This window comes from Schistocerca nitens, unplaced genomic scaffold (genome assembly GCF_023898315.1).
Source record: "Schistocerca nitens isolate TAMUIC-IGC-003100 unplaced genomic scaffold, iqSchNite1.1 HiC_scaffold_500, whole genome shotgun sequence".
NCBI classification, from domain to species: Eukaryota; Metazoa; Arthropoda; class Insecta; order Orthoptera; family Acrididae; genus Schistocerca; species Schistocerca nitens.
Window position 1 is genome coordinate 1 of NW_026046033.1, and position 13,318 is coordinate 13,318.

Here is a 13,318-nt window from a genome sequence, read left to right on the forward strand (position 1 = left end):
CACCAAATTGCCTTTGCGGGAAGAGCGGAATTGTTTGTGTGTGTGTGAGTGAGTGAGTGAGTGAGAGGGGCGGCATAGCTACCCGGTTTGGTTGGTTGCGAGGCAGCTGGTGGTGCTGCTGTGCCGTGGTGGTGTGGTCTCGAATGTGGTTGTGGTTGTGGTTACTGGGGTACGGCCGCGAGGGTTTGGTTGCCGCCGGTGTGACGTGGAATGCGTGCACGAGTCTTGGCGTGGTTGTTTGTCGACACACAGATAGATCGATAGGAGGTGTTGGTGCTGTCTGTGGCGCTGATTCATGTCTTTGTCTCCGTCTGCCCGGTTAGTCACGTGACTGCAATTGAAAGTCCTCGCGATTGATTGATTGTTGGATGTCACCGTTACGGCCGTCTGTTGTCACATCATACATGATGGCGAGGGTGAAATGTTGTGTTGCCGTCGACTATTCCCTTTGCTGTACGGCGCGTTGGTGTGTGTGTGTTGGTGACGTTTTAAATGGACGTGTCGTACTATCATCCATTACGAAGTCGCCAAGAAATGTACGGGCGGGTGGGGTAGGCGACACGCACGGTGGTGTACCTATTTGGCCCTTGATTTGATGATAGCCGTTTCTGCAGTTTGACTGATGATTGATTGGACTGTTGTGCGCACGCACGTCATTCACGGTGCACGTGTGTTCGGTTGAGTACAGTAAGCGTGAGGCTAGACGACGACGGTCGTTGTTTGTTGTTATGGGCGTACACGCGTTTCGTTGGTCTGTGTCCCCCGGTGTGAAATGGCAGGTGTGTCGGTGATGTGATCCGATCCGGCGGCTCTGAGTAACTGTCAATATCGGCGCGGTACACCGGCGTCATGGCAACGTGTCGGTGTTCACACCAGTCGCACTGTGGCACCGTCGGCGCCGCGAACGGTGACGAAAGGCTGACCTTTGATCGGTCGAGTGTCGTGTCTGGGCAGAACGTGTGGAATGAGCAAAACTGTTGGGGACGGAAACAATGGTGGAGGAGGGGAACGGAAAGTAATAAAACAAACAAAATGGAGAAGCAATCACCGGAAAACGAAGCAGGGAAAAACGGAGAGGCGCTGTCTATAGCAACGGAACGTTCCCGTGCATTGCAGCCGCACTGAAAGGCGTTTACGGCGCGGCTGCAGGTGTCGGCCGTGGTGACGGCTGAATTGCATTGCCTTCCCGGATGAAACGTTCGCCGACATGGCTCGGAGGAGGAATCTATGAGAATGCGTTGCCCTTGCCTGCCGTTTCGTGTGCCCTCCTGTTGTGTACGCTGTTGTTGTCCGGTGTAGCGAAGGGTGTGTATGTAGGGGTGTGTGTGTGTTTAGTGGGGAATTGGAAGGTCGATAGCTGCCGTCACGGTCAAGATAACGCAGTCAAAGGTGTCGCGAAAAAGTGTGTTAGCCGTGGTTGGTTGGTTCGTGTGTTTTAAAGAGAATGGACGAGAGAGAGAAAGTAGGTGGAGAGTGCGTTGCGTGTTGCCTAACTGCGTCCGCGAATATGGCAGTAGTTGGTGGTGGGCGTGCCCTTGCATGTGGCCCGGAAGGCGTGTCCGTTTCGCGGTAGTGGCACCGCTGCTGGCATATTCGGGAGATGGGAGGGGCGCGAAAGGAGAAAGGAGACGCGGAGGCTTTTAAAGACGGGGAGGGCGCGTGTGGGTGGCTCGCGCTGCGCTCGGCGGTTGTGTTTGTGCAACAAATGTGTTGCCGGGAGGGGACCGTTGTTGTGGTGCGGTTGTAGCCTCAGACGCGGCCGGCAGTGAACGTGAGACGACGGATGCGGGCCGGGGCGGCGCATGTCGCCGGTGCCATGCCTTTTAAGAGCCGCGTGGTCGGGGGTGTGCGCACCGTGTGTCGTGTTGCGAGACAGCATCATTTGTGCTGCGTGGCGTGGCGTGGCGTGGGGGCGAGGAGAGCGAGCCGCGCGGTGTGCTTGTGCGCCGGAGAATGGCACACTGCGCCTGCCCGTTGAGGAGGCCGATGGCCGTGGTGTGGTGGAAATGGAGCGCGTCGGACGTGCACCAATGAGAAAGAGAAACAAAGCGGCGACAACGAACGAAAGGGGGAGGGAGGCCATTGTGTCACATGCGGCGGTGGGAGGAAAAAAAAAAAAACAAACAAACAAGAAACGAAGACGTAAGAAAGAGGAGAAACAACAAAGAGAATGAGTCGTGCGTTCGCGAGGGGGGGTGCGCGTGTAACTCCGGTACGCGCAGTGCCGGAGCCCAACGGCTGTGTCGTCGACGCCAGTGCTTGTCGGCCGAATGGGTGCGGGAATAGAGGCAGCGTCGGCACGGAGAAGCAAGCAAGAAGGAAGGACGCACGCGCGCTGCGGCGTTTGGCGCGGTTTGCGGCTGGCGCCTTTGGTGGCAACGGCCGGGACAAGCAGCGGTGTATGGTGGTGTGCGGGGCGGACAGGGGCGGCGGCGGTGGTGGACTGGGAGGAGGCGAGGCGGCGCCGACGGTGGCGTGTGGTACGGCGAAAACGGGACGGACGGACGGCGGATGTTGGAGAGGCGCCGCGCACGCAGACACATGGAAGGAAGGAAGGAACGAACGCAAGGGAACAAATGGAGGGGGCGAATGTGGAGATGCGGGCAGGCGGTGGTGTTTGTGGGCATGTGGTGGGGAGAAGGGCGGGGGCGGGAGGACAGAGGCGAGGCGACTGCGTGCTTGCTCGCTCGCTCGCGTGTCTTTTGTTTTTGTGTTTGTTTTTCCATCGTTTGGTCGCCTTGGAGCCTGTCGGTCCCGTCCGTGTGTGGCCACGCTTCGGGTGCGTGTATGTTTGTACGTTTCGTTTGTTCGTCTTCTGCAGCAGAGGCGGTGCGCGGCAGTGGGAACGCCTGCCTGGCGGCTGGGACGGCCAGCAAATGCGGTTGGATGGGCGGCCACAGCACCGCACCTGTGCCCAAGGAGGCGACGCTGGCGGCGGGGCCCCCTCGGATGCGGCCGGCTGGGGGCTGTGTGCGCTGCCGCTGCCGCTGCCGCCGCCGCCGCCGCCGCCGCCGCCGCCGCCGCCGCCGCCGCCGCCGCCGGTGCTGGTGCTGGTGCTGGTGCAGCAGCAACAACGACGAACAACGAGTAAGCAAGAAGAGGACGAAGCGGATGGCTGGTGGGTGAGTGCATTTATTTAGGCGGTCGACAAGGCAGTGCGTGATGTGGCGTTGTGACGGGGGTTTGCTCACGTGGCCTCGTTTGTGTTGATGCGCAGGAAGATGAGATGCGGGCAGACGCAGACGCGTACAGAGAGACGAGCCCGGTCTGCAGCAGGATGTGTGGCGCGGCGCGCCGAGTGCAGAGCAGCGCGCGCCGCCTGGGCCGGGCTGGGCCCGCCCGGCGGCGGGCCGCGCTGTTGTCGCGGACGTGAGCGCCCCCTGGCGGGTGGTCGGAGGCGGCGCGGTGGACGTGTGTCCGGTTGGCCAGTGCACATTGCGAGTGGCTGGCTGGCGGTCGGCGGCGAGACGGGAGAGGAGGTATGTGTCGCGGGCGCCTTTGCTGCGCTGCGTCGTTGCGTGCCTGGGCGTGCGCCTGTCGACTGTGTGTGACTGTGTTGGGCGTTGTGCCACGTACGTGTGTGCTCGGCCGAAGGCGTCGGAAGAAAAAGAGAGAGAGAGACGGGCGGGAAAGTGGGTCGGTGTGCGTGCGTCGCCCGTGATGCGATGATGTCGCGTCATGTCATGTCATGTCTTTGCGAAACGGCTGCCGAGAGGTGTGTGGTGGCGAGCGGGAATGTGCGTTTGGTGGTTGCCGGCCGGCCGGCAGTTGTTGGTGGTTCCTCCTGTGTGGTTGTTTGTGCTGCTTTGATGGCAACGTGGAAGGACGCCGGTTTTTCCGTGCCTTGCGTGTGGTTGTGTCGACGGTGACTGGTTGGGGGTGTGCGCCGATGCACGTGCCATGTTGTTATGTTTGGGTCGTGAGTGTGTTTTTGGCTGTGTTGTTGTGTACGGGAAGGGGGAGAGAGGAGGAGGCGGCGGCGGCGGCGGCGGCGGCGGCGGCGGGGGTGATAGTGCGTGCAGTAGTGCCGTTGCGACGGGCGTCGGGTGGAGCCGTGCGTAGTGGCGGAAAGGTGTAGGTTGCGGGAAGCGAGCCCGTCGCGTGTCGTCGTCGACGACGGGGTCGCGTGCGCTGTGAATCGAGAGTGGCGGGAAAGGGGCAGCGTGCCGCTGTGTCGTGGTCGTTAGCAGAGGCCTGTGTGCCTGTCCGTTTGTTTTCTGTCGGACGCTTGGTGCGAGGTGTTTGTTTTGTTTTGTTGCCGCCGCCGCGGTTGTTTTTGTTTGTCGGCTGTGCTGTGTCGGTGGGTCGGCGAGCTGTTTTGCGGTGCGTGAATGTGTTGGTGCAAAAGTGGCGGCGGCGTCATGGCTGCGACCGCGACGAGCCGCGGGCGCGCCATTGATGATGTTGAACACAGAGCGGCTGTGTGCAATGGGAGGCCTTGTGTACGGGTAGCGGTGTTGTCGTACGTGCATCCGGCCCGGTGCGGAAAGCGCCGTTGCGGTTGCGGGTTGCCTCTGGTCGCGACGTGTGGTGCTCGGCTTTGTGGGTTTTTTTGGTGCCCCTTTGGCCGGTGGGTGGTGTTTGTTGTTTTGTGTGTGTGTGTGTGTGTGTGTGTGTGTGGTCGGTCTCTTTGGCGCTCGGTATATATCTGCCTCCTGCTCGGTCTTGTTGTCGACGTCGTCTGTAGTTTTTTGCGGCTTGCCGACGACCGACCGACCGAACTACTACCTACCTGTGACAGCTACGTGTGGCGCCCGAAGGTGAACGTAACGTGACCTCGGCGCCCTTAGCCTAACCTAAGATGTCCGGCCGTAAGGTAGGTGCGGCCACCTGACGCCTCACGTCCGAACGCTTAACCTAACTTTGACGCCTAACCTAACTTTAACCCTTAACCTAACCCACGTCCACCTAACGTAACCTAACCTAACCCAAGCGACGCCAACCCTAACCTAAGGTGTTGTACACTGCGAATGTCGAAGGCATGTTATAGTCTTAGGTGGAGAGCACTACACGCAACAAGCGGCTACACGGGTAGCAGGGGTTGTGTGGCGTGGGCTGGGCGGTTTTGTTAGGTTAGATGGCCTTGGGCAAGTACAGAAAGGGGGCAACAGCAGCCTCAACGGGTGCGGGGACCAAGCAGCAATCGGTATCGTTTGTTAATTGTCAACTGTCGAAGCTGCGTTGGTACAGTACCGGAACCGCAAGCGCTGACAGAGAAAGCACCGAAGCTCTGCAATCGTGATAAGGTACAGAAAGCTGGCTGACGCCAGGGATAAATTCTGCCGAAATTGTCACAAAGGTACAGACGGTGTTTTAGAAAGGCTCGATTGCATGCAACCGGTGGTGGTGTGTTCGTCGCTGTTTGAGTAGTAGTTTTGATCCTGTAGTGAAGTAGAGGTGGATGGTTCCTGTGAAATATTGTGGGTGGAGGTTACACCCAACAACCGAGCTAGGTTTAATAATAATTGGCTCCTTTGACCGACCTCCCGACGCAGCAGCATTAGTGGCAGAACAACGGAGAGACGGATTTTGGAAACACATTTCACATACATTTTCCTCAGCATGTTAGGGTCTTAGGTGGAGATTTCAATTTACCCGATATAGACTGGGACACTCAGATGATGTTCAGGACGGGTGGTAGGGGGACAGAGAGCATCGAGTGACATTATACTGAGTGCACTGTCCGAAAATCACCTCGAGCAAAATGAACAGAGAACCGACTCGTGGAGATAACATCGTGGACCTACGGATGACAAACAGACCCGAACGTGTTTCGACTCTGTATGTGCAGAACAGGGACGCAGTGATCATAAGGCCGTTGCAGGGAGGACGGTGTATCTATCTGTTTTGGCTAGCAAGAGTAATAGAAGGCAGATTTGCAGACGACCCGACAGATGAAAAGGCAAATGCCTGTTCCGACACTGACAATGTTGAGTGTTCATGGAGAAAGTGCAAGGCAATGGTAAAAATGCGTTTTTAGACAGGTACGTGCCGAGTGTCGAACTGTGAGGGATGGGAAAAAAAACCCACCGTGGTATACTACAACAACAACGTTAGGAAACTGTTGCGAAAGCAAAGAGAGCTTCACCCAAAGTTTAAACGCAGCCAAAACCTCCGAGACAAACAGAAGCTAAACGATGTCCAAAGTGTGAGCGTAAGGAGGGCTATGCGTGAAGCGTTCAGTGAATTCGAAAGTAGAACAAACCCTATGTACCGACGTTGACAGAAAATGCTAGGACGTTCCGGTCTTGCGTTGAATCAGTAAGTGGCTCGAAACAGCATATCCAGACACTCCGGCATGGTGATGGCATTGAAACAGAGGATGACACGCGTAAAGCTGTGAAATACCTAAACACCTGTTTCCAAAGCTGTTTCACAGAGGACGGACCGCACTGCAGTTCCGTCTCTAAATGCTCGCACGAACGAGAAACCGGCTGACATCGAAATAAGTGTCCAAGGAGGAATGGGAAAGTCCGCCGGACCCGACGGGATTACCAATTCGCGATTCCTACACAGGGTACGCGAAACAACCTGCCCCCCTTCTAACAGCCGTGTACCGCAAGTCTCTGGAGAGGAAGGGAGGGTTCCAAATGATTGGAAAAGAGCACAGGTAGTCCCAGTCGTCGAGCAGATGCGCAAAAACCATAGACCCATATCTCTGACGTCGATGTGTTGTAGAACATGTTGTTTGCTCGAGTATCATGTCGTTTGTGGAAACTCCAGAGTCTACTATGTAGGAATCCATGTTGGATTCCGGAAACAGCGATCGTGTGTGAGACCCCCAGCTCGCTTTATTTGCGCATGAGACCCAGAAAATATGAGATACAGGCTCCCAGGTGGATGCCATTGTCGTTGACGTCCGGAAGGCGTTCGATACAGCTCCGCACCGTCGCCTGATAAACGACGTAAGAGTCTACAGAATATCAGACCAACTGTGTGGCTGGATTGACGAGATGTTAGCAGACGGAACACAGCATGTTGTTATCAATGGAGAGACAGACGTCTACAGACGTTAAAGTAACCCCTGGCGTGCCACGGGGGAGTGTTATGGGACCATTGCTTTTCACAATTCATATCATATAAATGAGCTAGTAGATAGTGCCGGACGTTCCATGCGTCGTTTCGCGGATGATGTGCTGTATGTAGTATACAGAGAGGTTGCAGGACGATCGGCAGCGGATAGGCACCCGGTGCAGGGAGTGGCAACTGTCCCCTTAACATAGACAAATGTGATGTATTGCGAATATACAGAAAGAAGGATCGTTTATTGTATGATTGATTATATGATAGCGGGACAAACACTGGTAGCTGTGACGTCTGTAAAATATGTATCTGGGAGTATGCGTGCGGAATGATTTGGAAGTGGAATGATGATCAGATAAAAGTAATTGTTGGTAAGGCGGGTACCAGGTTGAGATGCACTGGGAGAATGCTTAGCAAAAATGTAGTCCATCAACAAAGGAGGTGGCTTACAAAAACACGCGTTCGACCGACCCATACGTGAGTGTTGCCCACCAGTGTGGGATGCGTAGCAGGTCGGGTTGACGGAGGAGATAGAGAAAGGTCCAACGTTTCGTCACAGGGTTATGTGGTAACCGTGATAGTTAAGTGGCAGACTCTGCAAGGGAGGCGCTCTCTGCATCGCGGTGTAGCTTGCTCGCCAGGTTTTCGAGAGGGTGCGTTTCCGGATGAGGTATCGAATATATTGCTTCCCCGTACGTATATACCTCCCGAGGAGATCCCGAATGTAGTAAAAGTAGAGAGATTCGAGCGCGCACGGAGGCTTTCAGACAGTCGTTGTTCCCGCGAACCATACGCGACTGGAACGGCAAAGGGAGGCAATGACGACAGTGGCACGTAACGTAAAAAGTGCCCTCCGCCACACACCGTTGGGTGGCTTGCGGCGTATAAATGTAGGAGGTCGGCTGTCGTGTGTGCTTGGAGGCAGATTCGGTGTGTCTGTAGTTGCGGACGGCGGTCAGCCCCCCTCGCGTAAGCGGCGAGGGGCGGCGGCGCTCGGTTGGCCGGTGCCGATGTTGCGCAGGCGGCGCCCGTTTTGTTTGCGGCGGGCAATTTTGTGAGAAAGGGGCGCGAATGTTGGCGGGCGAGGTGGCCCGACGGCTGCGGGCCGATCGGGAAACGGTGGGAGGGCGATGGGGCGGCGGAGGTGCGTTTGCACGGCCGGCATCGCCGCACGCCTCCGCTTGTGTGGCTGTGGCGGCGGCCGCGCTGGCCGGGCTGGCGCGGCGACGGTGTGGCACTTTTGCCGAAGGTTTGGCCATTGTGGCGGGTCGTCGGCTGGGGCTGTGGGGGCGGCATGTGGGCGGGGGCGGCGATTCTCGGCGGGCCGAGCCAGGCTGTAGCGCGCGGTAGCTGCAGTTTGGCCGTGGTTTGCGGCGCTGCCGTGGCGACTGGTTGGCGACTGTGGTGTGGCCGTGTGTAGCCCCATCCTCGGTGGTTTGAACGGCGCGGGTGGTTGCGGCGCAGGTTTGGGGCTGGTCCGCACAGGCTGTCGGACGTTGGGCGGTAGCAAGCGCGGGAGGCGCGGCGCGGCGGCGCGCAGAGTGGCGGCCGCTCTCTCGGCCGTCCGCGCCCGCCCGCGACACTGGCTGGGCCTGGCGGCGCGGCGGCTATTCTCTGCCGCCGTGCTTGCCGCCTGCCGCTCTCGCTCTCGCTCTCGTGTGTGTACGCGCGTCGTCGAAATAATGGCAGATCAGGCGGCTACGAACGAGACTGCTGCGGCACCCGCCGCCACCGGCACGACGAAGAAGGCCAAGTCTGCGGCGTCTGCGAAGAAGCCGCGCGCCAAGCCTGCGCACCCGCGCACCTCTGAGATGGTGACGGCCGCCATCAAGAGTCTGAAGGAGCGCGGCGGCTCGTCGCTGCAGGCGATCAAGAAGTACATTGCCGCGCACTACAAGCTGGACGCGGAGAAGCTGGCGCCCTTTATCAAGAAGTACCTCAAGTCGGCCGTCGTGGCTGGCGAGCTGGTGCAGACGAAGGGGAAGGGCGCGTCCGGCTCTTTCAAGCTTGCCGGCGCCGGCGGCGGGGCGGCCGAGGGCGGCAAGGCCCGTGCCGGCGGTGCGAAGAAGAAGCGCGCCGCTCCGGCCAGCAAGGAGAAGAAGGGCGCCCGTGCGGCCGGCGCAAAGAAGGCTGGTGGCGTGAAGGCGGCGACCGGTCGGAAGGCGGGCGCCGCCAAGAAGGCGTCTGCGGCGTCGGCGGCTCCCGCGGGTGCGAAGAAGGCGGCTGCGGCCAAGCCGGCCAAGGCCAAGTCGCCGTCGAAGGCGAAGAAGGCCGCGAAGGTTCCGACGAAGAAGCCGAAGGCGCCGCGCCCGAAGAAGGCGACGACGCCGTCTAAGGCGAAGGCTTCGCCCAAGAAGAAGAAGTGAAGTTAAAGTAAAGAAAGGAAAGGGGAAGGAAGGGAAGGGCTGGCGCTTGACCCCGTCGTCCCCCACCCCCCTCCCCCGCGTCGTCTAGTGGCGCGCGATGGCACGGCTGCGCGCGGCCCAAAACGGCCCTTCTCAGGGCCATCAGAGGACGTCGGGAAGGCGTTGATTGTCGTGCTTGGCGCGTTGTGTTGTCTTGTTTGGGTGGCCGTGCGTGCATGCGCCGGGGTGTGTGTGTGTGTGTGTGTGTGGGGTTGGTTGGTGTTTGTGTGGCGTTTCTGTATGACCCTTGTGGGTACTGTGTGCGTGCCGTGGTGGTTGGATTGTGGGGCCGGTGGCGGTAGGCGGCGGCGCGCGGTAGCGGAGCGGTTGTGGCCGTTTTGTTTTGTGTTTTGTATTTTGTGCGGCGGCCGACGGTTGGTTTCTCATGTTTCTGGAGACTCTGTTTGTTTGCTTGCTTTGCGGATGGCGCGTCTTGTTTGTTATGTGTGTGTCCTCTCTGTGTGAAAGGGGGACGGGGACGTTGAGACGTGGAAGTGGCCGGCGGGAATTGGGAAGGCGCGGTGGCGCCTCGGAGACGGCGGCGGCCAGCCACCCGTGGTGACGTCGTCCGGCTGTTTGTTTGTGTGTATTTGAAGGGGTGGGGTGGGATGACGTCGATTGTGATTGTTGGCGAGAGCGGCTGTGTACGGGAGGGAGGGTGGGGAATTGTGGTGGTTGTTTTAACGGGGCTAGAGAGAGAGGCTGGGCGGCAAGACCGACAAAAGTTTTGCTCGCGACGGAGAGATGTTAGTGGCCCTGAAAAGGGCCGTTTTTTTTGTGTTGCGCGCGTGCGGTGCCGTGCCGCGGCTAAGCGGTTTAGGCGCGCTCGCCGCGGATGCGGCGCGCGAGCTGGATGTCCTTGGGCATGATGGTGACGCGCTTGGCGTGGATTGCGCACAGGTTGGTGTCTTCGAAGAGGCCGACGAGGTAGGCCTCGCTGGCCTCCTGCAGGGCCATGACTGCGGAGCTCTGGAAGCGCAGGTCGGTCTTGAAGTCCTGGGCGATCTCGCGCACTAGGCGCTGGAACGGCAGCTTGCGGATGAGCAGCTCTGTGCTCTTCTGGTAGCGCCTGATTTCTCGCAGGGCGACGGTGCCCGGCCTGTAGCGGTGGGGCTTCTTGACGCCGCCGGTGGCGGGCGCGCTCTTCCTCGCCGCCTTGGTGGCGAGCTGTTTGCGCGGCGCCTTTCCGCCGGTGGACTTGCGGGCCGTTTGCTTTGTGCGGGCCATAGCGGTTAGCGGTGCGTGCGGTAGCGAAGCGTCCGGTGCTGCCTTGACAACGGGCCCGCGCTTCGTGGATTCTTCGCGAAGAGACTTCAGTCTTCGAGTAAGGCGGAGTTCGCAACATGTACATGTTTTGCCTCCTATTAAATTCTGGTGGTGCGTCTTCTTGAGTTGATTGGCTTCTGGTTGTTTCCACTCTGTTTTCTTCTTCAGTTACAGTCTATGCCGTAAGGAGCTGGGGCCAGCGTGTGTTGGCATTGCGCCGTATCTTCTGCCCCAGAGAGCGTATGTGCCGGTTCTCGGATTGCCGCGCCTGGTCGTAGAAGCGGCGGGCAACCATACGGACGTGGTCCTTCACTTTGCAGACCTCAGCGAGGTCGTGCAGCGGTCCAGATGGGAAGTCCCTCGGCAGGTGCAGCGCGAGGCGGAGAGCCCTGTTCTGCAGAGATTGTAGCTTCTTCAGGTGGTCGTCTGCCGCATTCCCCCAGACGACAGCTGCATAATCGAAGACAGGGCGGATTAGCGCCTTGTACAACGTGACGCCCAGTCGCGGAGGAAGAGTCGACGTCGGGTTGAGCAGGGGGTAGAGCTGGAGGAGACGACCCCTTGCTTTGTTGACGACGCCCTTCACGTGCGGGCCCCAGGTGAGGCGGCGATCCATGGTGACCCCAAGATACTGCGCTGTCGGTCTCCAGTTGACAGGACTGCCTCCAACGACGAGTGGGGGCAGAGCGGCGGGGATGACGCGACGGGTTGCAATGAAAAATTGCGTCTTGGCGCCGTTGAACTGCAGTTTCCACTTGACGGCCCAATCGGCTAGGGTGTCGACAGCGTGCTGCAACCTCTGGCGAAGTGTGTCCGCGCGCATACTTCGTGAGTAGAGCGCAGTATCGTCGGCGTACAACGCTAGGTGCACACGAGGGACCGTCGGCGTATCAGACGTGTAGAGCGTGTACAGAATCGGCCCCAAGACCGACCCTTGAGGCACGCCTGCTCTGATGGGACGGACTGTTGACAGGCCAGTTTCTGCGCGGACGTGAAAAGTCCGTCCATCGAGGAAGGACCGTAGCAGACGGATGTGGGATCCAGGGACCCCCATTTCGAGAAGTTTAAAGAGCAGCCCATCGTGCCAGACGCTGTCAAAGGCGCGCGAGACATCAAGGAAGACTGCTCCGAAGTATTCGCGCCTCTCCATGGAATCGAAGGCTTCTTCCACGAGGCGGAGAAGTTGGTGCTCCGTAGAGTGGCCCTTGCGGAAGCCGAACTGGGCATCTGGGAGTAGAGCTTCGGCGGTGACGTGTTGCTGGAGCCTCTTCAGGTAGATGCGCTCGAAAACTTTCGAGATGGCAGGCAGCAGACTAATTGGGCGATAGCTCTTCGGCTGCCGGAGATCTTTTCCCATCTTTGGAATAGCCACAATCTCAGCATGCTTCCACTGCAGGGGAAAGTGGCCGGTGCGAAAAATCTTGTTGAAGATTGCAGCCAGGTGAGTAGAGGCGTCCGCAGGCAGTTGCTTCAGCATGGCATTGGAGACGTCGTCAGGGCCTGCAGCTCTCTTTGGGTTGAGGGACTTCAGAGCCGTCGATACTTCTTCAGGAGTTGTGACCTCGATGTCTTCATCGCCCTCCGTTTCCAGGTAGCGAGGGAGCCGGTCGGCGACCATCTCGTCGTGTTCTGCGTCCAGTGGATCCTCGACAGGCTTGAAGTTCGCTTCGAAAACATCGGCGAGTGCATCAGCCTTCGCATTGGGTTCACAGACGGTACCAGTTGCGGTTCGGAGAGGCGGCATACGCTGCGTGCGCCGCAGGAAATGTTTCGTGGTCCTCCAGGCAGACCCGTCGTCAAGCTGAAGAGTCGCCACACGGCTAGCCCACTCCCGGTTTCGGTGATTGTCCACAGCCACCGTTATTTCGCGCCGCATACGGTTGAGTTGCCGTTTGGTGGCGGGGTTCCGTGTACGCTGCCATTCGCGGTACACTCTATTCTTCTCGGCAATTTGTGCAAGGAGATCGGGGGGCAGCTGACGAGAGTGGTCCTGGCTCTCGCGTCTGCGCGGAGCCGCATCTTCGACTGCGGCGAGGGCGGCGTCCGTGAAGCGGAGGAGGGAATCTTCAGCTTCTGCGTCGTCTACAGGCGGCATCCCAGCTAGGGACTCGGTCAGAGTGTGGCGGAAGAGATCCCAGTTGACTCCAGAGAGTGGCACCCCACGCCTGGGTAGCTGCAGGGGGTCGAGGTCTACGTCAAAGACAACTGGCACATGGTCGGAAGAGAGAACATTCCGGGTCGAGGCGAGGATGCGTTGCGGAATGCCTTTCACGACCGCGAAGTCGACGATGTCCGGTCGTCCATTAGCGGGGAAGATGGTGGGATCATAGGGACCCACCACCACGGCGTCGTTGCGATCTACGATGCGTAGGACGCGGCGTCCGTCGCTGTTGGTGAGTCGTGAACGCCAAGCGATGTGCTTGGAGTTATAGTCTCCGGCGATGAAGAGCTTGCCTCCGATGGAGAGAAGAGACTCTAAGTCCGCATCAACCCATGGATGCGACGGTGGCTTGTAAATGGCAACGAAGGTTATGGCTCCCGCTGAGGTGTGCGCGACAACTCCAATCGCCTCCAGAGTCACGAGCGGCGGCAGTTGAATCTGGTGGTGGCGGATCCCATTCCGT

The 13,318-nt window shown here is 59.0% G+C and overlaps 1 protein-coding gene across 1 annotated transcript; it reads right to left on the bottom strand.

Annotated features, from left to right (window-relative positions):
• Window positions 1-3,686: 3,686 nt before the first annotated feature.
• LOC126232424 (uncharacterized) lies at window positions 3,687-4,472 on the bottom strand. Its single transcript, XM_049942683.1, has one exon. It carries the CDS (start codon window positions 4,470-4,472, stop codon window positions 3,687-3,689), a length of 786 nt encoding a protein of 261 aa, XP_049798640.1.
• Window positions 4,473-13,318: the final 8,846 nt, after the last annotated feature.